We start from the raw sequence: 26,295 nt of genomic DNA on the forward strand, positions 1-26,295 counted from the left end.
TTGAGAGCAAGGTCTTTGAAAACAAGTGAAAGATTGCTGCCAGATACACAGCACAGATTGAGATATTGGAGAGAGACATGGGAAGGAACACGGTACTGCTAGTGACCATGTGAGCAGAACAGAGGACGGCGCAACAAGCTTTTCTAAAAAATTTTTGCCTTCTTTAATTTGGGTATTCCGCAGTATTAATAATTGTTCCACGTGAGTGTTTGAAACCTATGAATTTATTGTGTTTCTTAATATGAGAAACTACGACTTTTGTATAATGTTATATGTGATCTGTAAAGGATAAACATTGACTTTTTAATGATCATAACCCAAGAAATCAATACACATGAATATAAACAGTGGCTTCAGGGTGGAGACACAAGGATTTCTACACAAATCATACAATCGTTCTATTAGTCAGTAGCATGTTTGTGTTACTGCAGTGGAGTAGTCATTTTTTGCAAAGTGAAAATCTGAGGTGCTGGGTAAATTGTCATTTTGTCGTTGTTAAAGAATCCTAACCATATGGTGTATTTTGGTGGAAAATCTATCTAAATGGAATATTACCCTCTTAAACATTGTAGCACATGCACTGAATATGCCATAAGTGACTAAGGGAAAGGCGTATTTTCAGTGCGATCCAACAAAACATCGGACCAATGTAACGCCATGGCACCGTTCCCTTTGAGTCTCTCCTTCTACAATTTCACTTATTAGGGGTTCCATTTGTTCTCTCTTTTATTGGGGAAATTCTATATTAAATTCAATAGAGAGGCGACATCACTTCTCTTCACTACAACAAAGTCTATGACGAGTTATGGAAACATCCAGTAGCCTGACCACCTTTATTAAATGTAATAGGTAAAGTGGTCACTGTAATCCAGCAAATGGAGCTCATGGCCTTTCAGGCAAGTATAACTTAGCATTTGCTTAATGGTCTGCGTTTCGGACTAGCAGCTAGCAAGTCAGAGCAGGCACCTCCGTGAAATATATTCTAGTCAAAAGATGCTCTAACTTCTCTCCCATTCAGGGGCTGGGTGGGCCGATAATTGTTCACCATTTTCACTGGAGCTTCACACTCCATAGTTGATAAAATACTTCGAAGTTTCCCCATCTGCAAAAAATATAATAAACTGGAATTATATTACAGCAATGTCTGAAATAAATTGAACAGCCGGACATATGCTATAAACGTCTAACACATGCAAGGCTTAATTAGACCCTCACTTTTCTAAGGAGTTGGGCCATGCATGGCCAATGCGATCTCCATCCAATTCTATGGAACTGCTAAAAATTGCCAAGAATTTGACATATAATGGTGAAAATTGTCAGGACGGTTTACCTGTTCTGCGCTGGCTGTAATTGGTTCTCTTAGGAGTATCCAGGTCACACATTCCTCACATGGGGGAGTTGTGTAAGAACCTTGGTATGTCCAATAATCACGGGATGAAGGGAACAGGATTGAAGGGTCAAAATCTGTGAAATGCGCTTTCCTTCCCTTAATTAGAAAAGGTAAAATTATTATTTTGGTCGTGATGACAAATGAGGGTATTATGCAAATTCAACTTACCTATTACCTAAACTAGTAGCTTTTCATGTAGTTAAACATTTTCTATGTTGCTAGTAACCCCAGTGCAGCAATCGTCATATTATTCTGCATATCCTATAAATCAGCCTTGGGCAAAGTGCAACTCGCCGGCCACATCCAGCCCTGGCCTGTGGACTGAAACAGCTGAACGACTGAAAATACTGGCTCACAGGCCGCAACATGTGGCCGACTTGCCCCGCCCGGCGTCCCAATACAATGAAGGAGAAGGTAGCCACCAGCTCCTTCTTCCACCACTCGGCATCTACAACTGAGACAGCAGACGCGATGATGTCACTACATCACTTCTGCTCTTTCGAATGTCACTGCGCACAGCAAAGACCGGAGCAGAGCGCCGGGGAAACTGGCTCGAGGTGGATATGTGTTTGGTTTTTTTTATTAGCATGTGTGAGGGCTGATACTGTACATAAGAGGGTGAGGGTGACCTATGTGTGAGATCACCCTGTATATAAGGATGCTATGTGGGGGCTCATGCTGTATGTTAGGGTCTGTGTGTGGGCTCATACTGTATAATGGGGCGGTGTGTGGGCTCATACTGTGTACACTATGGGCTGTGTACATGAGGTGTGGGGCTCATACTCTATATAGGGGTTGTTGGCATACTTAATTCTGCTCACTAAGTTATACAACAATATTAATATAAAATAATATAATTCATCTGGTAATATTTATATGGAAATTAATTAATTTCAGCCAGTTGGTTCAGCCCTCCGCAACAGTCAGTCACTCATGTGGCCACTCGGCAAAACTAATTGGCCATCCTTACTATAAATCATGCCAGTGTAACCTCACTACATGAGTACGACTTCTCTAGGGCCTTATGAAATAATTGTAAAACTATGAGCAAAAATTAAAATTTTAGTATCTGGCTGAAGAGGACAAGTGCATGTCACTGCATCAATATTGCCAACATGTGGAGAATTTGTTTCTACCGGAAGGTTTATGACACTAGTCGACGTATGATCATTCTCTAACCAGACAACGAGAAGAGCAGATAAGACCTAAAAATGTTCTGAGATTGAGCTTCAGCCTTTCAGTATAGCAGCTGGACTCCCTGCACCAGCTCTATACTTCTGTGCTTACTTATACACTCTGTCCTTGTATTACAAGGTGGCCTGCTAGAACAGCCACGCACAGGTATCCCTTAAAATAACAGCTGATCTCCTGGGATCACCCAGGGGTTAGAGAAACCCAATGCACAATGATCACCTGAACACCACACAATTTATTTTAACTCTTGAAAGTATAGACTTTATCAACAAGTAAAGGTGAAACGTGCTTATAATATATCCAAAATATCTATATAGGGACTAATCTAAATGAAGTACAATTTATTCCACAAAGATGCCACTTTTGGAACATGCACGTTAGTGTTTTACCTTTTTATTTGGATACAAAAAAAAAGTCACAACAGTTTATTATTTTCTTTTAAGCTAGTTTCACACTAGCGTTTTTGCCCGCAGCGCACGGCGCCGCTAAGCCCCGCCCCCTCCGGTCATCTCCGCCTAGTGTCGCACATAGCTGCATGCGATCTGCACACCCTATCTTTAGCATAGGGTGCGCAGACCGTGCGCTGGCCATGCGCTAGTAGGATTTTGCGTGCACTGCGCCCTTTTGACGGTACGCCGATGTGCGCAGAACACAACTTGTTGCATTTTGGTGCGCTCGGAGCACCGTCAAAAGGGCGCAGCACATGCAAAATCCTACTAGCGCACGGCCAGCGCATGGTCTGCGCACCCTATGCTAAAGATAGGGTGTGCAGATCGCATGCAGCGATGTGCGACACTAGGCGGAGATGACCGGAGGGGGAGTGGCAGGGCGGGGCTTAGCGGCACCGTGCGCTGCAGGCAAAAACGCTACTGTGAAACTAGCCTCACAGTGATCATCATAAATCACAAATATTTATTTTCCAGGTTGTTGACGTTTTAGGGATACCAAATTTGTATCCGCTCTCTTCGGACCATTGTTCCCTGCCCGATCCTTGCCCTTATGTGTCTCGATCAGTAAGCTTTAATAAGTAATATTCGAGGTTTCCCTGATCTCTGTCAGCAGAGAGGGGCTGTAGTCACATACTAAGGTTTCTACCCCGATCATACGAGCAGAGTAGATGTAAGGGTATGTGGCATGTGCACACGATCAGTATTTGCAGCATAAAATACATTTGTTTTTTTTGTATGCATTTTCCCATTCATTAATATGGGTGAAATCTGCAGCAAAAACGTTCAAAGAATTGAGCTAAATCTGCTGCAAATCTGCAAGTCATATACTGTATAAGCAAGATGTGCATGAGACTGTAGGAATCTCATTCACTTTGCTGGTGCTTGGAAATTCTTCAGGTTTTGTGACAGAGAACGCAAAGGGACTAGAAAGGACAACAATCAGGGATTGCAGTTGATCCTGGGCCCTGGAGCCCCTTTCACCCATATGAGTTGACAAATAATATGAAAGACTCATAGTTTGAAGCCCTGTTGGATACTTTGCATTGGAGTCCTCAAACTTCAAGTTACATCACTGACACGTATACTATTCAGGATGCAGCTACTAGCTGCAGGACAAGCAAGCTAAATTGTCATGGACAATCAAACAGTTGGTTTTTTTAACCATATCATGGTATCTCAAATGAGCATTTTTTTTACTGTAGTTTGTATTTATACCTCGTACTGTCAAGCATCATTTCATCACACACCTTTGCCTTGATGCAGTCCAGTGCTTCTAAAATTGCCTTCAGCTGCTGGTTTACTTTGCCAACCTGTTAAAAAATAAATCCTAATTATTTAAAGCTTTTGCACCCCAATAAGCATGTGAAGACTTCTGGGGCATAGATCGCGCTGGGAAATACCGGCGCATGCGCAGTAGCGATTATATGCTTCGCCCACAGTTGGGCAAAGCATACTGCGCAGGCGCCGGTGGCCTTTACAATGCGCAAGCGCGGAAACCAACGTTATCTCTGCTATTCATAGATGAAGATTACGTGCAGCAAGCCGAGGAGGGGGGGAGAAGCGACTAAGCCACGTCCATCGGACCGTACCGTGGCGATTTGCATCCATCCCCAACAAGATAAAAAAGGTATTTATGCCTCAAAGGTGCGGGGTCGGGGGCATCAAAAGCCCTAATAGAATCCTTATGGGACACGCATTTGGGTGATATCTTTACATGATATCACGAAATATGGGTGACAGATTCCCTTTAAGATAAAAACAAAATGTGCAAAATGCATTTATGTATCTCCTCATTGCTGGGTGTCCATTGGTCAGGATCTTGTTCCTGCTTGACCCTTATTCATATTTATGACATTTGACAGATAGTAAGACTTTAATACTAAAGGTTAGGACCATCCCAAAAAGAGTCACCATGATGTGGAGACACGGGGGGTCACCCAGGTCCGCTGGCCGGAACCGCATGGACCAGGGATCGTCTCGCCGAACACCCGCTCTCCTTTTAACGTGGGCACAACGCTACTCGGACAACACAGGGTGAGGATAAAACAGTGTGGCAATGCTTTATTGAACCACAAAACAGGCATATAACATGTAGAACAGTCCCAGAAAAATACCCCAAGATGGTGCACATTAGAGTCTCACCCTTCCACTGACTCGCCGGGATATTGGCAGCTGTTACTTCAGAGCATCCAGGGTAGACTACCCCACCTGTGGCATGCGCACAGAGAAGATGTAACAAGAAGTGTAGCCTGGCTTCTCCAAACATCTCCAAACAAAGTCGAAGTCCCCTAGGCTGGCATCCTGTAGAATAATAAATCTGTGCCCCCTTGTGATGAAGCCACGATGTTGTCGGGGGTATGATATACTACGTTTGTTTATGCCTCTGCCTTTCTCTGTTGTCCCAATGCCATATATTATAGTGTATGTATATTTGTAAGATATGATGGTACTGCTACACGATTTAGTGTATTACCACTCTTATACAATGGTACTGCTACACTGTTATGTGTATTACCATGTCTTGCTGCATGTGTATATGTATAATGTTATATCATAATATAATGCTGCTATGTATAGGGTAAGTGCAGTTACTGGGTTGGCCACTAGATGGAGGGGCATTACAGTGTACAGAGTGTTCAGCTAGTGGATAGGATAGGAAAGGGTTAACAATGCTCTGTGGTATGCTAGGAATGTTCCTTTAGGTAGTGAGAAGGGCGAGAGCACCTGAAGAGTCCACATGGGCTCTAGACCCAGGACGCCACCATAGTCACGTAACATTAAAGAAGAGAAGTTTAGTAATTTGTAGTCTATTGGACAGAAGTATGGTGTCAAGCAGCAGGATTGCAGCAGTATATAGCCGGAGAAAGGAAGTGGTCCGGGAAAGTACAGGGCACAGAATGTTCAACATGTGGCAGATAGTTGCATGGGTCGATGCTCTCAGGACCGGGCGAAACAGGCCAGAGAATCCCCAAGCACAGGAAGTCTGAACAGGGAGAATGCTGCGGTACCGCCTAAGGTGCTATTACCCCGTAATGTACTGAAGGAGGTGGAACTGAGTACAGGGAAGGAACAGGATGAGAACTGCATGGAACTTGCTGTTGATGCTGTAACTGACAAGAATGTGCTGCCAAGTTGTTCAAGTAAAGTTTCACATGTTGTATTTGAACCGGATTGTGTCTCGATTCTTGCAAAACCAATTTCAGAAAGTCTTCAGCACCACAGTGGAATCCCTGATGGTGTAGTGAGAGAAGACACAGGTATGCTGGTGAGAGAATGCTGTTTTCATGTAAGAGGAGGCCAGGGCTCAGATACTCCTGAGTGCTCGGCCATGACTTCAGTCCTGGCACTCCCTTACACTGTCTTGGCTGCTGTGCCATCTCTGGTGCTTTGGATGTCTTGGCTGAATCTCTGGCTGTCTCTCAGTCTTTCTATACAGAGGCGTATAATCTATTTCTATTCTTAACAAGTGTGCTTCATTCAGTATTTACATAAAGGGTAAGAATGGAGATGAGATCAAGTAGCATTACTTGATTATTTAATCTACTTGCATAGTTTTTCTTCCTCTGTTTTCGAAGTCATCAAACTATCTGGCCTAGACAATGCATAATTAGCAGTAAGCATCACTAGTCATCAAGGATAAGAGCGCAATATGCAGGACAAAGTATGAGGTCTGATTTGGCTGGGTGAGAGGCTAAGACTGGGATCTAAGGGGTTAGGTTCCACCATCTGGATAGTGACATGCCAGGTCTGGCACACCAGTATCAAGAGACTTAAACGCCTTGCCTGCTCCTCTGGGAAATTAGATATGCAAATTTTCTCTTCAGAGAGAAGGAGGACTTTAGTATAGAAATGTGTTCTAGTTCATGCCAAATGGGTAAGAGTCGAGTTGAGCGACTTTTGTTTTTTTAGGGTCGAGTTTCGTTTCGTGAAACCCGACTTTTGCAAAAGTCGGGTCAAGCAAGATCGGCCGATTATAGGGAAAAGTCGGGGTCGTCCCGAAACACGAAACCCAATGTAAGTCAATGGGGAATAAATGTCGGCAGTGAGAGGAGGACAGGAAACACACCTACAGTGCCCATTTGAATGCCAAAAGCATCAATTCTTCTTACTTAAGCTTGTCAACCTTAATTAACTTCATAATACAAGTTACGCACTGAAAAATGGGGGTTATTTTGCTAAAGTTGTGGGGGGGTAGGGCTGGCTCCAGGTTTTCATGTGCCCTGGGCGAAAGAGCGCCCCTTTAACACATACCACAACTCATCATGCTCCGATACGGCAGAGAAATAGCGGTATAGTACAATGAAAAATACTTCACTTTTTACATCTCATGACGAGGCCCATCTATTTCTCCATACAGAATCATTGGTCCCATATAATGTTTGAAACAGTATATGATGAGCTCCACATAATGCTACAGTATATGTTGGTCCCCATGGATGAAGCTCCACTGTCTTATGGGCCCAAATAATGCTCCAAACATAATGGGCCCCATTTCTAATGCTCTAGTGTATAATGGGCCCTGTAAATGCTGCTCCAGTGTCTGATGTCCACCTTTGGAATGTTCCAGTGTATGGTGGGCCCCATCTATCATTCTCCAGAGTATAGTGCTCCCCAAAAATTGCTGTCCCAACATTGAAAACAATCAAATAAGTCTCCTCGCTAGGGAATCCCTGTACTAGTCTGGACTCCTCGTCGTCCCCATCTTCCATCTCACTGCACAGTATTTCAACCTTGCAAGTGCTGTGATCCTGAGCAAGCAGGGGGGGCCCACTCGTTGGCGACGGCACTGGCACAGGGCCCCTGATAGTACGGTGGTGTGTCTGATGGCGGGTGGGCCGAACCTGCACTTTCATCTGCAGCTTCCTCTTTGTCACCGTGTAAGATGGAACTGTATATGGGAAGGGTAACCTGAGTTTCATCAGGGTCAGATTCAGGCCGTGTAGCGTGCGAGGGGAATGTAGTGGTCTGGGTCAGTGTACCAGCAGATTCATCGAGCAGTGGCTGGGCATCAGTGCACTTGTGTCGCCCCCAGGAGTACGGTCGCCACAGTGGCATTACCTTCCTCCTAGGGAGTGTGATGTCATTCTTGGGAGCAACGAAGGATCTCTCTAGCAGGTTAACTGATTGGGCGGCGTTATTCCCACGAGTCATGACCCTCCAAACAGCGTTCATGAAGGCAAAGTGTTTGTTTTACGTGGGCAGTATGGTTGCAAAGCTGAACCTTAAAGGAATGTTCAGAAGGGCACCACCAGGAGTGGAGCCTACGGTTAAATTCGACTCCACCTGGGAAACCTCAATCATTCCAGCTACAGAACAGATGCACACATTGCAAGCTTAATTCCGTTAACGAACGAGACTCCGTCATGCCCCGCGGTCCGAGTCCGACTTACTAGAGGGACACGTGAGGCTCTGGCACATGAGATTGGCCAATAACTGGTGTGTCATGCCCTTACATGTCCGTGGCTGCATGTGCGCTACACTGAAAAGGCCAGCGTTTGTCGCTTACAGGTGCAGATAACCCGCTGAACAACGTTAGTGATGGGGATCACTGATTATTACAATTATTACCCGCGAACGATGATTTCCCAGTAAGTGCAGGTCAACCGCAGTTCCGGAATTAGGCCTAACCGTCATTCCTGAAAAAATGAAAAACTTACGTGTGCAAACCACAGGTGCTGTAGCTTGCTTAACAGCTCGCCAGCCGTTCTCACACCCAGTATGGATTACACGTGATTGCACAAAGGTGAGAAAGGGTACCGTATCCCCGGATAACATGTATGGATAGCGTACACATTCAAAATATATGTCTATATACATCAGGAGGCAGGCTCAGACGGTGTTAGGCCCAGTATGGCTTGCACGTGATTGCACAAAGGTGAGAAAGGGTACCGTATCCCCGGATAACATGTATGGATAGCGTACACATTCAAAATATATGTCTATACATCAGGAGGCAGGCTCAGATGGTGTTAGGCCCAGTATGGCTTGCACGTGATTGCACAAAAGTGAGAAAGGGTACCGTATCCCCGGATAACATGTATGGATAGAGTACACATTCAAAATATATGTCTATACATCAGGAGGCAGGCTCAGACGGTGTTAGGCCCAGTATGGCTTGCACGTGATTGCACAAAGGTGAGAAAGGGTACCGTATCCCCGGATAACATGTATGGATAGTGTACACATTCAAAATATATGTCTATACATCAGGAGGCAGGCTCAGACGGTGTCAGGCCCAGTATGGATTTGACGTCCCAGACTACACAGCGGAGGAGCAGGGAGAGGTAAAGATTGCAAATGCTGGGCCCTGCCCAAGCAAGGGGGGCCCACTCGTGGGCGTCAGTACTGGCACTGGGCCCCTCATAGTACGGCGGTGTGTCTGACGGCGGGTGTGCACCACCACCGTCAGAGACACTTGATTGCATTATGAAGGACCCTGTGCCAGTGCCCGCGCCCAAGAGTCGGCCTACCCACCTGTCCAGGGCAACGGCACTCGCACGGTGTTGTGCGCTAGGTGGTGACCCCGGCCATGGGGGGGGGGAGGCAGCACAGTTAGGGAGTTTTAGAAAGTGGCATATGTTGATGTTGGACATTCAGCTGATGCAAAAGGCGAAATAGGTCAAGTCCCAGGAAGAGGTGGACCAAAGCAAGCCATTTTTCTGTCACCCTATGTGTCATCAGGGGAAGGTGGGACAAAATCCTTGGAAACCCATGCATGGTTCATTTTAATGAAGGTTAGATCATCCACATTTTGGGTTGACAGACGGGTCCTTTTTTCTGTCAGGATTGATCCAGCTGCACTGAAGACTCTTTCCGATAGCACACTTGCAGCTGGGCAAGCGAGCTCCTGTAAGGCATATTGTGCCAATTCAGGCCAGGTGTCCAGTTTAGCAGCCCAATAGTCAAAGGGGAATGACCTGTGTGGGAGAACATCGATATGGGAGGAAAAGTAGTTTGTAACCATAGTTGACAACTGCTGTCTCCTGTCACTTTCCATCGATGCAGTATTACCAGTTGTGTGAGCGGTACTTGAAAAATCAGTCCACAACATTGTCATGAAACCCCTGTCTCCAACGCCACTTCTGCTGTGTGCACCATGAACACCTCTGCCAAGCTGCCCCCGGCCCGTATGGCTCGTGTGAGAACCATCACCGCTGCTGTGTGCTGGGAATGCCTCAAGCAACCGATTTACCAGAGTTGCTTGTTTATTAGCCAATATTAGGTCAAGGTTCTCCTGTGGCATGATGTTTTGTAATTTGCCTTTATAGCGTGGATCCAGGATGCTGGCCAACCAGTAGTCGTCATCGTTCATCATTTTGGCAATGCGGGGGTCCCTTTTTAGGATCTGTAAGGCATAATCTGACATGTGGGCCAATGTTCCCGGTGTCAATGATGCACTGCGAGTGCTGGGTGGAGGAGAACTTTCTGGCAAATCCACATCCCTCCAGTCACGCACAAACCCTGTACCAGACCTTGCCACGCCAACATTTTCACTTGCCCCACGAGATGCATCCTCCTTCCCTAAGTAATCATCCCCATCATCATCCCTCCTCCTCTTCTTCCTCCACCTCGTCCAGGAGAGGTCCCTGAGCAGACAATGGCTGAATGTCATCAAAGATTCCCTCCTCCTCTTTCTCCTCATCAACATTGGCTGCAGACGCCTGCTCCTTAAGGTGCGTCAAAGTTTGCATGAGCAGACGCATAAGTGGGATGCTCATGCTTAGGATGGCGTCGTCTGCGCTTACCAGCCGTGTGCATTCCTCAAAACACTGAAGGACTTTACAGAGGTCTTTCAGCTTCGACCACTGCACACCTGTTAACTCCATGTCTGCTCTCAAAGTGCCTGGCCGTGTATCCTCCCACAAATGCATTATGGCCTGCCTCTGCTCGCACAGCCGCTCCACCATGTGCAGGGTGGAGTTCCACCTTGTTGCAATGTCGATAATGAGGCGGTGGTTGGGAAGGTGGAGCAATCGCTGCAGCTTCTGCATACGAATGGAGTGTACAGGCGACCGGCGGATGTGCGCGCACAGTGTTCGCACCTTCTGGAGCAGGGCTGTTAACTCCGGATAATTTTTGAGGAAGCACTGCACCACCAGGTTCAAGGTGTGAGCCAAGCAAGGTATGTGGCTGAGTTTTGAAAGGGCTATGGCTGCCACAAAATTACGGCCGTTATCACTAACTACCTTGCCTGCCTCAAGATGTACACTGCCCAGCCATGACTCAGTTTGTCGCTTCAAGTACTCGGCCAGCACCTCGGCGGTGTGTCTGTCGCCCAAACACATCATCTGCAACACAGCCTGCTGACGCTTTCCACTAGCTGCTCGATAGGGGGACACCTCGTGTGCAACAGTGGCAGCTGCAGATGGAGTGCTCGTACGACTGCGCTCTGTGGACGAGCTTTCGCTTCTGGAGGAGGAGGAGGAGGGTCGAACGCCTACAGCCAACTGTTTCCTATACCGTGGGCTAGGCAGCACTGTCCCACCACCGCTGTCCCCTGTGGACCCTGCATCCACCACATTAACCCAGTGCGCAGTGATGGACACGTAACGGCCCTGGCCATGCCGACTGGACCATGCATCAGTTGTGAGGTGCACCTTTCCACTCACTGACTGCTTGAGTGCATGGACAATGCGGTCTTTTACATGATGGTGGAGGACTGGGATGGCTTTGCGAGAGAAGAAGTGGCGACTGGGTAGGTCATAGCGTGGTACTGCATAGGCCATGAGTTCGCGGAAAGCTGCGCTTCCCACCAACCGATAGGGCATCATCTCAAATGAGATTAGTTTGGCAATGTGGGCGTTCAAACCCAGTGTACGCGGATGAGAGACTGAGTACTTTCTTGACCTACTCATAGTGTCTGGGAGGGTGAGCTGGACTTGAGAGCTGCATATGGTGGAAATAGCAGTGGACAGGGCGGACTGAGAGAGGGTTGATGATGGTGATGGAGTTGGTGTTCTTTCTGATGGCCTAGATTCAGTATTTCGTTGACATAACAGTGGGATTCCCTGACTGCTGTGGCCTTGCAACGACACTTCAACATTTGCTGCTGTGCTAACCGGTGGGCTTACAGTGGGGGAAACAATGTAGCGTTGTTGACTACCTTCTTTGTGATCAGTTGCACATGTGGCACTTGAGGTTTGGTGTTGTGTCCACGCTTGCAAGTGCATGCTGGTTAAATGTCTAAGCATGCAACTGGTATTCAAATTTTTCAGATTTTTCCCTCGGCTAAAGGTCTTTGCGCACTTCTTACAGATAACCTTGGCCTGATCATGAGGATTTTGTTCAAAAAAGTGCCACACTGCACTCTTCCTACTTTGGCAGACATTTTGCGGCCTAGCACGCTGTGATCTTTTGACGGTCTGGACAAGCTGTCCAGCAACTCTTTTGATTTTTGGAACCTGTCTTTGGAGTGCTCCGGGCCTGCCAGATAACAGCTGATGCGATGTCGACGTCTGCTGTGGATGCTCCTCCTCATCTGAGCTATTGGAAGCAGCACCCTCTTCCCCCAATGGATGCCAATCTGGGTCAACAACTGGGTCATCCATCACCTCCTCTTCAATGTCATGTGCACCTTCCTCTGTGTCACCGTGTATGGTGGTATAGTGTGCGGGAAGGGGCACCTGAGTCTCATCAGGGTCAGAATCTGGCTCTGTACACTGCAAGGACAATGTAGTGCTCTGAGTGAATGTACCAGCAGAATCATCTATCAGCGGCTGTGCATCAGTGCACTCCATGTCAGATTCATCTTGGCCTGGGTAATTCACCATTTCACTTGATAATCCAGGCATGGTATGTGAAAATAGCTCAATGGAGTAATCAGTAGTATGGCCTGCGTCATCCTTCAATCTTGGTTGGGGTGAAGGACACAAGGAAAGGTGTGGTTCATGAACATGAGCCTCCAATGACGACTCAGTGCTTTTACTTTTTACAACTGAAGAAGAGGCGGCGATAGAGCTGGAGGCTGAGTCAGCAATGTAAGACAAAACTTTTTCCTGATGCTCTGGCTTTAAAAGCGGTTTGCCAACTCCTAGAAAACTAAGCCTTCGAAGCCTTATGGAGCCAGACGATGACGCAGGCTCAACACCTCCTGCATTCGGTCCTATTTTGCTCTTGCCACTACCATCAGATCCACCACCAACACCATCATTACCAGCTGCCAACCCCCGCCCAATTCCACGGCCTCTTCCACCAGCCTTCCTCATTTTTTGTAGAAATGTAGACAAAATCCAACAAACTATATAGTAATGTAAAACAAGGTACAAGGTGTCTATAGCACAGGGGAGATTTTGAATTTCTGCAGACACTAGTGGACACTGGACACTTTTGGATTGTGTGAGGCCCACTGAATATCAGAGCGCTATGTCACAGGCTCGATGGCACAGGTGTGAAAACAGTGACTACAGGATAAGGGAAATTTTGAATTTCTGCAGACACTAGTGGACACTGGACACTTTTGGATTGTGTGAGGCCCACTGAATATCAGAGCGCTATGTCACAGGCTCGATGGCACAGGTGTGAAAAAAGGGACTACAGGATAAGGGAGATTTTGAATTTCTGCAGACACTAGTGGACACTGGACACTTTTGGATTGTGTGAAGCCCACTGAATATCAGAGCGCTATGTCACAGGCTCGATGGCACAGGTGTGAAAACAGTGACTACAGGATAAGGGAGATTTTGAATTTCTGCAGACACTAGTGGACACTGGACACTTTTGGATTGTGTAAGGCCCACTGACGCTGTATGGTGTGAAAAAATGCACGCTCAGTACCTCAGCAGGACAAAAAAAAAAATTGGGATTGCTTTTAAAAAAGCAGTTTGCAGAGCAGTGGGTAAACAGCAATGCAGCTGTCAGGAAGCCTTAGAAGGCAGCCTAACAATCAACACCGCTGATCCACCACAATATAGCCTCCCCTTGCACTGCACACACAGTGACTGGTGTGTTGTACAGGCAAAATCGCTAGCAGCAGAAGCAATTTTTTTTTCTTCTTCCCTGCCTAACGCTCTCCCTACAGAATCAGCCACCTCTCCCTATGCGAAGATCGGCAGGAGTAAGATGGCGGTCGGCGTGCATGCCCTTTTATAACCCCTGTGACGCCCACCAAAGCAAGCCAATCACTTGCATGCCCTTCTGAAAGATGGTGGTGACCCCTGCCTATGTCATCACGTTGCACACAGTGTCCGTGGATCCTGATTGGCTGAAAAAGAGCACAAAACAAACTTTTGAAATGCGACTTTGGCGCGTAAGTCGCCGACCTCGTGGCCGACCTCATCCTAGGGTCGGGTTTCGTTTCATGAAACCCGACTTTGCCAAAAGTCGGGGACTTTTGAAATTTTTCGACCCGTTTCGCTCAACTCTAGGTAAGAGTGTCAAACTAATAAATTTAGCACTGATAATGAAATGTCGCAATTTGAGCAAAAATTTGGATGCAAACACAAGGATGACTGTCATCCAATATGTCTTGACTAAATTTGGCCTTTTTTGTTGCCTCATACTGCCTCATGCAATATCCAGTAACATCAATGATATTATTCTTCAGAGTTCATCTTACTTTTAAAAACACAGCTATTATAGCTACTCCGTCAGGATTCTTCTTGGCTTCTGTAACATTATCGTACTTTGCGTTCCAATGAACAAATTGTAACTGTAAAACAAAACAAGTGTGTTTCCATTATGTTAGATGACTTTACCGATGAATGAAAAGCACATTATTTGTGCCTAAACTTTACATTTAATGCACCTTTTAAGGGTGCTGAAATCTCATCTCCCGAGATCTTGATGCTGAGATCTCCATCTGTGCATGCGCCGCCCCTGGCAGCCATTTTCCCACCCCACCCCATAGGAAATCATACAACTGCGGGGGCTCAGGCTTTTCACAAAATGTCGTCAGAGCCCCTGCAGCACCATACACCTGGAGCACCGAACCCCGCAGCGGTGCGCCGCACATGCAATCGCCCCTTCATCCCAGCCTGCTTCCTACAGATGCACCCCCATTTTCCCCCCAAATTTTGAGGAAAAAAGGTGCGTCTTATAATCCGAAAAATGCAGTATGCCTTTGTCTTACATTAGGACCTGTTCACACTGTCTTTCTTTACTGTGCCCCGGTGGGTTCTGCCTAAATCTCTTATAGAGCCATAGATTGCAAAGGCAGGAATGGAGTTCACATGAATTCCACAAGTGATGGTTTTTTTTGTGAACGTGTCCGTCTGTTCCAACAGCCACAGAAAAGTGGACACTTTTAGACAAAAAAACACAAACAGACTGAGGGTAGGTGCACATGATCAGTAATCTCTGCAGGTTGGACGCTGTGTACTTGTGCAGCGTCCAGATGTTACAGAATAGTGGATGGGATCTCAAGAAATCCCGTGCCCACTATGCGTTCACAGACGCCCGCGGCTTACCCGCAGAGATTGGCAACATCCAGATCGCAACATGTATATTTATCTTTGGGAGACGTGATGAATCTCACCCATACACTGTTTTGGACGCAGTGAATCCGCACGGTTCAGTGATCACATGTGGAGTCACCTGCGTTCAATAGCCGGTAGCAGACATGTGCTGTCTCCAAAGCGCTGCCGATTCCTGATCGTGTGCATCCAGCCTAAGAAAATAAATCAGTCAATTTCAGAAAAAAAAATCATCTGACCTCTGCTTGTGTCAGTGCCGTCTGTGACATGTTGGGGATTTACGTGAATTCTATTTTAGGGGGATTCAGGCAGAGCCCCCCGGACGCACTGCAGAAGCGCAGTGTGAATAGGGCTTAATATACTATTGTGTGGAATAGTGCAGTCTACTATACTAATCCACACTGTCCTAGTACAGCCGCCAGACACTGAGACCGGCCAGACACTGACACCATCCAGACATGGACACCGGCCAGAAGACATTTTCTTTTTTTCATAAATCTGTTGCTGTCGTCTTTCAGCATTTCTGCAGACTTTTTTCCCTGTTCAAATGAATGGGACACAAAAATGCAAGTAATAAGGCAGCAAAAACGCTGAACATTTTCACACTGATTGAAAACACTGGTGACACCGATATCGGTGTAACATGTACATGTTTTATATGGACATGGGGACCCCACTTTGAATTTTGCCTAGGGCCCCAATTTGTCTAAAACCGGCCCTGGTCCTAGGTGTATATCCTTAAAACTAAAAGTAAGCAACTAATAGATATTATTTCCAGTACCTCTCCTGCATATTTCAGTCCGTCTATTACATGTTCAGATCCTTGGTCATCAGTAGAACCCCAATGGAACTGCAGTTGGCGGAGTCTGTAGCTTCCAGTAAGAGGACCATCTTTTATCACTAAAGAAGAAAAGATTAGACTTTCTGCATTCATGGGCAAGTCACAAAGGAGACATATGATATAGCTCAATATCATTTTAACACTGGTTGTACAGACATTGTCTCCTAAGGCTGCTTGCCCACGATCAGGAATAGTAGCATTTTGGACTAAGCGTATTTTCTGAGTCCAAAACGCTGCTTTCTACATTACAAGTGTGGCGCCCCTGAGGATTCAGTTGCCACAGAGGTACTGCACCTCCTCCTGAGGTGTGGTACCCCACCATCCAGGTAGGTTGGAGGCTCCTGACCACGCTCCAACACCTGCATCCCACACAACACAGTAGTTCAGCAAAGCAACATTGCAGCTCCCTGCTTGGAGTGTAGCAGAGCACCTTTGGTGGCTCCCTGCTTGGAACACGAAACGTGCTGGGAGGCGGGTGGAGTTAGAATACATAAAAGAGCGGGAAGGTTTAGGATTTCAGGTCAGTCGGTCAGTCAGTAGTAGAGAGTGAGGAGAGAAGATCCCTGGGAGAGGGATGGAGGAAGGAGGTGCTGCAGCAGCAGATCTCAGTGACCTGGAAAGGAAAGAAGGAGAAAGACATTGAACAGAAACCTGATCTTCCATAAGAAGGAGAGACTAGTACGGAACGAAGGAGTAAAAGGGAACAGAGGACGTGGGTTAGGAGAGAACCCTGCCTAGAAGTTCTAAGAGCAAGGCCGGGGCCCGGTCCCCGAGGTTGTATGGATGCTAATGGTCCTACAGCAGACACTAGTGGAGTAGTGATCTGTAAATGCACTACTCCCATCTAAGACTTGGGGGCACAGCAACTTGGATAGTGAGCCGGGACTCATGAGTAAGGTGTCTCCGAAGCAGGCTACAGCTGTCTGCCGTACAAGTATGGTTCTTAGGAACATCTGTCAGGAGGAACTCCAGTGTAACTCAGTACTAGGAGTACTTCACACCGAAGGCGCTATAAGAGGAGACGTTCAGAAAGGCACATGTTGGCGGAGTGTTGGAAGGGAGCATTCCATCTGACCTGGTGGTTGACTGAGTCCCTGACCCGGAGGACACAGCACGGAGGCGGGCACCTGTGTGTGGCGCCCCTGAGGCTCAGTCGCCACAGAGGTACTGCACCTTCTCCTAAGGTGTAGTGCCCCATCATCCAGGTAAGGTGGGAACTCCTTTCCACTCTCCATCACCCGCACCCCACACACACACAAGGTAGTTCTGCACAGCCACAACCGGCTCTGTACTTAGAGAGTAGCAGAGCACCTTTGGTGGTTCCCTGCTTGGAACACTGGACGTGCTGGGAGGTGGGTGGAGTTAAGACATATAAAAGATTGGGAAAGTGTAGGATTAGGGGCAGTCCGTCTTGAGTCAGATAGAAGGTCGGCGGAGTAGTAGGACACTCCGGGAGGAGTGAGGATCCCTGGAAGAAGGGATGGAGGAAGGAGTGCTGCAGCTGCCTCATTGACCTGAGCCAGCTGGCACGGGAAAGGAGAGAAAGGAGAAGGACGTAGAACTGTAACCTAAGTTTCCATAAGAAAGAGAGTCAAGTACGGAATGAAGGAGTAGAGAACAGAGAGGAGACATGGGTTGGAAGAGGAACCCTGCCTATAGGTTCTCAGCGCAAGGCCGGGGCCCGGTCCCCGAGGTTGTATGGACACTTATGGTTCTGCAGCAGACACCGGTGGAGTAGTTGGCTGTAAATGCACTACTCCCATCTAAGACTTGGGGCACAACAGCATCTGTATAGAGAGCCGGGACTCAGGAGAAGGGAGTCCCTGAAGCAGGCTACAGCTGTCTGCCATACAATTAGAGAACACAGGAACATCTGTAAGGAGGAACTCTAGCATAACTTAGTGCTAGGAGATCTTCACACTTAAAGGGGCAATACAGGAGACGTTCAGGAAGGCACATGTTGGCGGAGTGTTGGAGAGGAGCCTTTCATCTTGCCTGGGGGTTGACCGAGTCCCTGACCCGGAGGACACAGCACGGAGGCAGGCGCCTGTGTGCCCTACTAACTGTGAGTAAAGCGTTGGAACTGCAGACCCTGGTGTCCTCCATTAATTATCGCGCCTACACCCTCAGCACAGCTACATCTGGGTACGCTCCTACGCTGCCTGCGCCTCTCCTCATCTATTAATACTACACTGCCCTGGGGCTACAGCTTCACCTGTGGGGAGCTACACCATCTATGCTGCAACACACCACCAGCCCCATAGGATCTGCATGCAGCGTCGGCCTAACATCCCACTTGCCGAACACCACGGGTGGCGTCACGAACTATTACACTATAAACCGCAACCACCATTGATTTGGGCGCCGAGGGCCACAGACCGGGTCACCGCTGCTGTGACACCTCCCGCTGACACCGGCCCGGTACCGAGTACCCCACAGCCCTGGGAGGGTGACCCATGTGTACTGTGAGTAAAGCTTTGGAACTACATGCCCTGGTGTCCTCCAATTAATCCTGCACTAACACACCCTGTACCACTACATCAGGGTACCAGCTTCTACACCGCCTGTGCCTCTCCTCTACCCCTACATCTACACTGCCCTGGGACTACGGCTCCACCTGTGGGAGCTTCACCAACTTGGCTGCACCACACCACCAGTCCCAGAGGATCTGCATGCAGCGTTGGCTTAACATCTCACTTGCCGAACACCACAGGTGGCGTCACGAACTATTCATTTAATCAACTACATTTCACCATTCAAACTTCCCCTAATAATTGGGCACCCAGGGCCATGGACCGGGTCACCGCTGCTGAGACACATCCCGCCGACACCAGCCCGGTACTGAGTACCCCACAGCCCTGGATGGCGACCCACAAGCATAGTGGATGGGATTTATAGAAATCTCATGCTCACTGTGCTTCTTTTTAATGCTGCATAAACTCACCTGTGGTGTGAGTTTCCGAGCCCCAGCATGTACACTTCTATAGCCGATACTCTTATCTCCTGTGTATAATCTCCCCACTAGATTGTGATTAGATGTGGTAAATCCACATAGTAACAAAACACAAGTACGTAATTTAGAACGCAGTGTTTTGTACTCGAAAATACACTGCGTCCAAAACTCCACTATTCCTGATCATCAGCAGGTATCCTTAGGAGTAAGGATCAAGAAGATAATTTAGGACACTGACAGTCACTAAATGTTTGGTGAAGGCTGTAGGTCATAGGATCAGTGGTAAATTTCAGGGTCTAACCAGTGAGCTCCAGAAATTCTGAGAACATGGCTGTGCATCCCAAGAATGTAGCTCTGCAGCTTCAGCTTCAATGGTACAGAGATGTCCATGCTCAATGTCCAATCCATTCATTGTGTGTAGGATTTCCAGAAATAGCCATTACAGAACATAGCTATTTCTGACAGTCCATGGACAATGCAAAGAGTGGAGGTTGAGCATAACAATCTCTGCTCCATTTGAGATGGGACTTTGCTGATCCGTTAAAATATTTTTTTTGTGCACCGTTGACCAAGCATGCCTGTTTATGGAAAGGTCTGGAAGATTGCGACATCATGTATACCGGACCTTAAAGGGAATCTGTCACCTCATTTTTGGCATATGAGATGCAGCCACCGACATCAGGGGCTTATTTACAGCATCCTATAATGCTGTAGATAAGACCCCGATGTAAACTGAAGGATAAGAAAAACGAGTTAGATTATACTCAACGGGGGGCGCAGTCCGGTTCGGCGCCTCCCATCTTCTAGAGACGTCCTCCTCCTTACTTATGCCGCGGCTCCTGCGCAGTTGTAGTTACTCTGTCCTGTTGAGGGCAGAGAAAAGTAATGCAGTGCGCAGGTGCCGGACCTCTCTGACCTTTCCCGGCGCCTGTGCACTGCAGTACTCTACTCTGCCCTCAACAGGGCAGATAAAGTATGCCTGAGCAGGAGCCGCGGGAGAAGTAAGGAGGAGGACGTCATTGCTAGATGATGGGAGGCACCGGACTGCGACACCCATTGGAACGGACCCCAGGGTGAGTATAATCTAACTCGTTTTTCTTCTCTTTCAGGTTACATCGGAGGCTTATCTACAGCATTACAGAATGCTGTAGATAAGCCCCTGAAGGCGGGGGCCGCATCTCATATGCCAAAAAATAGGTGACAGATTCCCTCTAAAAAAAAATTTTCCACTTATAGTGTGACAATATATGATAATGCCAATGAGGGCTGCATACATGTCTAGTTATACAGTATATACCATAATGGGAACCATACATATAAAGATGGAGGTCATATATACCAGGATGGGGGAACGGGTATATCAGGATGCAGGACATCTGTGTGTATATATTCAGTGAATTGTAAAAGTATTCACCACTTTAGCGTTTTTTGTGCTTTGCTAACTCACAAACTGGAATTTTCTTTTTCCTTTTTTTTAGACTTTGCATTGGCTCATGTAAACATGCCTACAACTGTGAGCATTTGATTTTCTTTTAGCTGTGACGCAAACAACAAATAACTAAAAACTTCAGTGTGCATAACTATTCACTCCTCTAAAGTCAGTACTTTGTAGAGCCTGCTTTTGCGGTAATTTCAGATTACAGCTGCAAGTCGCTTTAGGTAAGTCTCTATGAGCATTCCACTAGGATTTTTGCCCATTCCTCAAGGCAAAACTGCTCCAGCTCCTTCAAGTTAGATGGTTTCCTCTGGAGAACAGTGTAAGGTTCTCAGTCTCTTTTTGACATGTTTTTTGAAACTCAGTTTTTCCGTCGGCCATTTTGCTTTCTGTTTTGCTGCAGCTATCTTGCCCTCAGTATGGAGTTTCCAGCTTTCATGTTCCCGCCCTGCTTCTCTCCCTCTTGCCTCTTAAGCAGCCTCAGCTGAGCAATTAGTGCTTCAGAATCAAGTCTGCAGTTAGCCTGTGACCTGGCTCCTGAAAGTATTGGATATGGTACTCCAGCCATCTGCTGATGATGAACTTTGGAACACATGTGGACACTGGAAACCTGTTGCCTGCTAAATCCACAGTTGCAAGGGAAGTATCAGAGAGACCATGAACCTGTTGTGGAAGTTCTGCTGTGCTTAAAGTTTACTCTGGCCTGCTGTGTCTCCTGCCTTTGTATCTGCAAACTGTGGGAACCCTTTTGCTTACTTGTATGAAGTAATACAAGTCCTTCCTAATCACACCTGTGTCTCCTGTGTTTTCCTCGCACCCAAGCACAAGACGCTATATCAATCGTACACAGTACATCACAAACAGCAATCTTCAAGTCTGACTACAGATTCTCAATTGGCGTAAGGTCTGGGTTTTGACTCGGCCACTTGAACCACTCGAATGTTGCTTTAGCAGTATGCTTTGGGTCATTGTCTTGTTGGAAAGTGAACCTCCATCTCAGTCTCGAATCGCTGACAGACTAAAACAGGTTTTGCTTAAGAACATCCGTGTATTTCACATCATTCATCTTCCCCTCTACTCAGACCATTTTCCCTGTCCCTGCTGCCGAAAAATATCGCCACAGCATGATGCTGCCACCACTATAATTCACTGTGGGATTGGTGATCTTTCAGTGATGTGCCGTGTTGGTTTGGCGCCAGACATAGCATTTACCTTGGTGGCCAAAAAGTTAAATTTTGGTCTTATCGGACCACTGTACTTCCTCCATACATTTGGGGAGTCTCCCACATGTCTTTTGACAAACTTAAAATGAGCCTTACAATTTGTGTGAAAGTAATGGCTTTTTTTTTCTGCTCACTCTTCCATAAAGGCCACCTCTATGGAGCGAACAGCTTATTGTGGTCGTATGAACAGTCCAGTCTCTTCTTGGGAACTTTGCAGCTACTTCAGGGTTACCTTTGGTCTCTGTGCTGCCTCTCTGGTCAATTCCCTCCTGAGAGTTTTGGTGGGTGACCCTCTCTTGGCAGGTTTGTTGTTGTACTATGCTCTTTTGATTTGATGATAATGGATTTGATGGCGCTCTGGGGGATCATGATAGATTTGTTTATTTTGTTTTTTATAACCCAAACTTGACATGTACTTCTCAAGAACTTTGTCCCTGACTTGTTTGGAGATCTCCTTGGTCTTCATGGTGTTGTTTGGTTAGTGGTGCCTCTCGCTTAATGGTGTTGTAGCCTCTGTGGCCTTTCAAAAAAGGTACAGTGTATATATTGACAGACATGTGACACTTAGATTACACACAGGTGGACTTCCTGTCACTAAGCATGTGACTTATCAAGTTAATTGCTTGCACCATAGCAAAAGGGTTGATTACATATGCACATGCCAATTTTTAGTTATTTGATCCCATACATTTAATTTATGCCTATATTTTTCACTTCACCAACTTAGACTATTTAGTCTAACGTTGTAAGGTAACAAAATAGGTAAAAAGCCAAGGGGTGAATACTTTCACAAGCCACTGTATATGTACTGTACATACCAGGATGGGGCCAGGATGAGGGACGTATATATACATTTGGATGTACCCAGGATGGGGACTTGTATATCAGGAAGGATCCCAGGATAGGGGACATTACTACATAATGGGGGAGGGGGGCAACTTGTATGTCCTAGTAGGATTTATATGGCTACAAGGACCCATGCATCTGATCAACATGCAGGGTTCGAGGTGTGTGCAGGGGTTCCAGGTACAAATTTTGCATTGGTGCCCATAAGATTCTAGTTACACCACTGGTGTCATGGTTGATGGATGATGAGGTCCACTGAGGTTATGTCAAGATTTTCCTAAGTTTGACAACAAAATAGATTCCTACTGTGCTATTCTTGTGATCCAAAGTGATGTAAACCCTAAAGGAATTGCCAACAGAGGCTCTCACTAAGGCTACTTTCAACACATCCGTCTTTTGTAATCTGGCACGATGCGGCGAAAATTGTGAAAAACGGATCCGGAATTGGATCCGGTTTTTTCACATACAATGTAATGATCGCCGCATCGTGCCGGATGGGGCGCCTCCGTTGTTTGCCGGATACGGCAAACATGTGCCGTCCGGCGTCTGCAAAGAATGTTGCCTGCAACGTTTTTTTGCAGCGCCGGAACGGCTTTTTCAAGAGCGCATGCCCGGACACTGAGTTTTAACCCCACAAGTGTGCTTTCTCCTGCGGCTCATCTTTTCTCCTGCGGCTCCTTTAAATGTTGTCCAAGCCGGATCAGGCGCCGCATCCACATCCGGTGTCACCGCTGCAGGCCGGATCCGGCGGCCCGGCTTTTCGCCGCACAGCGCCGGACCCAAGACACCGGATGTGTGAAAGTAGCCTAATACCAACCAAGATTAAGATCCCTTATCCCCTCAATCTGCGGATCTGCATGGCATCTACTTACTCCAATAACCCTTTATACTCTGTTTTGTTTCCTTCTGCACCCTTTTCTATCAGATGATTATTTCATTTTTTTCCATATTGCTCAAGGTATTAACAATGTTCACGGAAGCTAAAATAGGATTCAGCGTGTACTCGACTTTTGCATGCCATTTATCCTACCTCGCTTTGGTGGCCTTCACTCTTCTGCAATGTCTGCAGTTGCCTATTGTTTTCTACCTTATTTCATTTCTATAGGATCTATTGCATCAAGTTTTCATGGTTTACAAAAGATATGATAGAAAGTGTCCTGGGACCCCAAGTATTAGTAAAACTGCAGGATCTCCTCTATGTCCAGATAGCTATGCCAATTCACCTGTACAAATAGAAACATCACAATATAATAGAATAAAGGATCACCTGATGAACCATCGAACATCACTCTGATCGTAGTGCCATCATTGGCAATAGTCATGGAAGATGCTGCACGGTAGGAAAAAGTCCATGGACGCAGGCTGACATCATGCTTAATATACCGCGTGTGAAGCTCAATGGGCGATTGGCTTTGTCCTTTAGCACATGGGAAGTAGTCTGCCCAGGTGTCTGGACCTATACAATTGAAAATCATATACATTTTATGAAATACAAAGAGTATAAAAAAACAGGTATATTTATTAAACGTAATATCTAATTTTATATAGAATACTTTTTATATAATAATATACTATAGTTATAACATAATATAATAATGATAATAATATTTATATAATATACATTGTTTCATATTATAAAATTATATTATATAGAATATTATTATTATTATTATATAGAATTTTTGTATATAATATACGTTGTTACATAATATAAAATTAGATATTATATATGAAAAAAATATATTTGTTTAGCATTACTTGAGCACTGTATTTTGGCATCAAATGACTCATCCTAATGCAAAATTTTACCTGCTTTGGGTGTGGAAATGGGTCCCCTCACCTCCTGGGCCCCGGTGCACAGACTGCACTAATGGTATGTCCGCCTCTGATATATGGCATATCATAAAAATATACAGTATAATAATCTTTTTAAATATATGTATTGAAAATCGAGTACTCACCATTGAAGTTGCCGTATGACCAGTCGTGTCTTCGTGACATCACTAGTTATATGTCCGGTTGACAAGCCCTGATTGTCTATTTGCAGGTACCCCTCTGTCATTTATAGATCCCTATACCCGTCAGTGCTGACACTGGGTTGACTCTTCCCCTCCCCTATGTGCTGGGTGGACTTCAGGGAATGGAAATGTTATGTTGACTAACGAGCCATCCTGCCCTGCAGGAAACCATTCAAGATATTATGATCCCACCTCATATTTAGAAATTGCAGAAGATAAAACGTTAATCCGATCACAAGGAGGCGTCACAAAGCCAAGCGCATTCAGACACGGGCACTGAAATTCTGACAGTAACCGAATAGTCCGAGATGATGTGAGAAAATGTGTCGCCCGAGCAGATGATATTGTCTGTGCTTAACACTCGCATGAGTAGAACATTTATAAGTTCATCTTGTCGTTGTACAAGGATGTGAGTGAGATAAATGTGAGAAATACTGTAAAAGACGAGCAGTTTCAGGTTTCGTTAACAAGAGCTAGGGAAATCTCAGAACTTGTTCAAATCAATTTATAGAAATAAAATTACATGTGAAGCCATACATCAATGGGACTTATTTTTTTCTCCACAACTGATTATAATTCTTTGGTTTTTTTAGTATGTAAAGTATGTCCTGATATGAAACATTGGGGGATGAAAAATGGATCCGTAGCCTACAGAGAATCTTTCAGTTGATATATCTCGGTTGACTTGTCCAAGAGCCTTCTCCCTGCCCCACTACCTGAGACTGAAAGGTCTGTCCCTACAGACATACTGTACAACAGGTGAAATAAGTATTGAACGCATCACCCATTTTCTAACTAAGTATATTTCTAAAGGTGCTATTGACATGAAATTCTTACCAGATGTCGGTAACAACCTATCCAACCCTCATAAGCAAAGAAATCAAACTATAGATGTCCTTAAATTAAGTTTTGCTTGACTCGATGCCAGTGATAAGTTACAGATCTTTACTCCATGTAGTCAAAACAGGAAAAAAAAAAACCTGTGAAGCAATTCGGCTCCTAAGGGCTATGAAAGAATGCTTCAGACGCTTTGGCCCTGATTCATCATTTGTGTTTTAAGTCTCTTTCCTTATTTGTCTTGTGGAATTAGGTGACGCTTTTGGCACCAAATTCTTCAAAATGCTGCACATGATTCATGAAGTTGGAGCAAAGTCAAAAATGTTTTATTTTATGTCCTCTAAACTATTTTTGTGACTTTTGGGGGCCAAAAGTCACGTTTTGCAAAATGATGCAAAAATTGTGCTAAAACACTGGCAAACTTCAAAAATACACTAGGGAAGGGAGTGGTGTGAAGTTGAGCCAATTTTTTTGACTTTTTAAAAAGTCACAATTGATAAATCAGGCAAAAACAACTGACATAGCCAAACTCCATCCACAAAGTGGAAAACAAAAAGAAAACAGACAAACATACAAAATAGACTTTAAAAAAAAGCACCCGTTCAGACCTAATTTATGTATGGATGTGACGGTCATTCTTTTGATATTTGTATGTATTTGCCTTCTGACTGAGCACTCCGCCCCTTAGCCTTAAAAGGA

At 45.9% G+C, this 26,295-nt stretch overlaps 1 protein-coding gene across 1 annotated transcript; it reads right to left on the bottom strand.

Moving 5' to 3' along the window:
* Positions 1-206: 206 nt before the first annotated feature.
* LOC141053069 (carbonic anhydrase 3-like) lies at positions 207-24,820 on the bottom strand. The gene is made up of 7 exons (XM_073550387.1): positions 24,703-24,820; positions 24,009-24,197; positions 16,225-16,343; positions 14,588-14,680; positions 4,281-4,343; positions 1,331-1,486; positions 207-1,102 (listed from the first exon to the last, which is right to left on the bottom strand). Exons 1-7 carry the CDS (start codon positions 24,740-24,742, stop codon positions 983-985), a joined length of 780 nt encoding a protein of 259 aa, XP_073406488.1. The 5' UTR covers positions 24,743-24,820; the 3' UTR covers positions 207-982.
* Between the last annotated feature and the right edge of the window lie 1,475 nt (positions 24,821-26,295).

The sequence above is a fragment of the Dendrobates tinctorius genome, unplaced genomic scaffold (assembly GCF_039654945.1).
Source record: "Dendrobates tinctorius isolate UK_male_01 unplaced genomic scaffold, ASM3965494v1 ptg000165l, whole genome shotgun sequence".
NCBI classification, from domain to species: domain Eukaryota; kingdom Metazoa; phylum Chordata; class Amphibia; order Anura; family Dendrobatidae; genus Dendrobates; species Dendrobates tinctorius.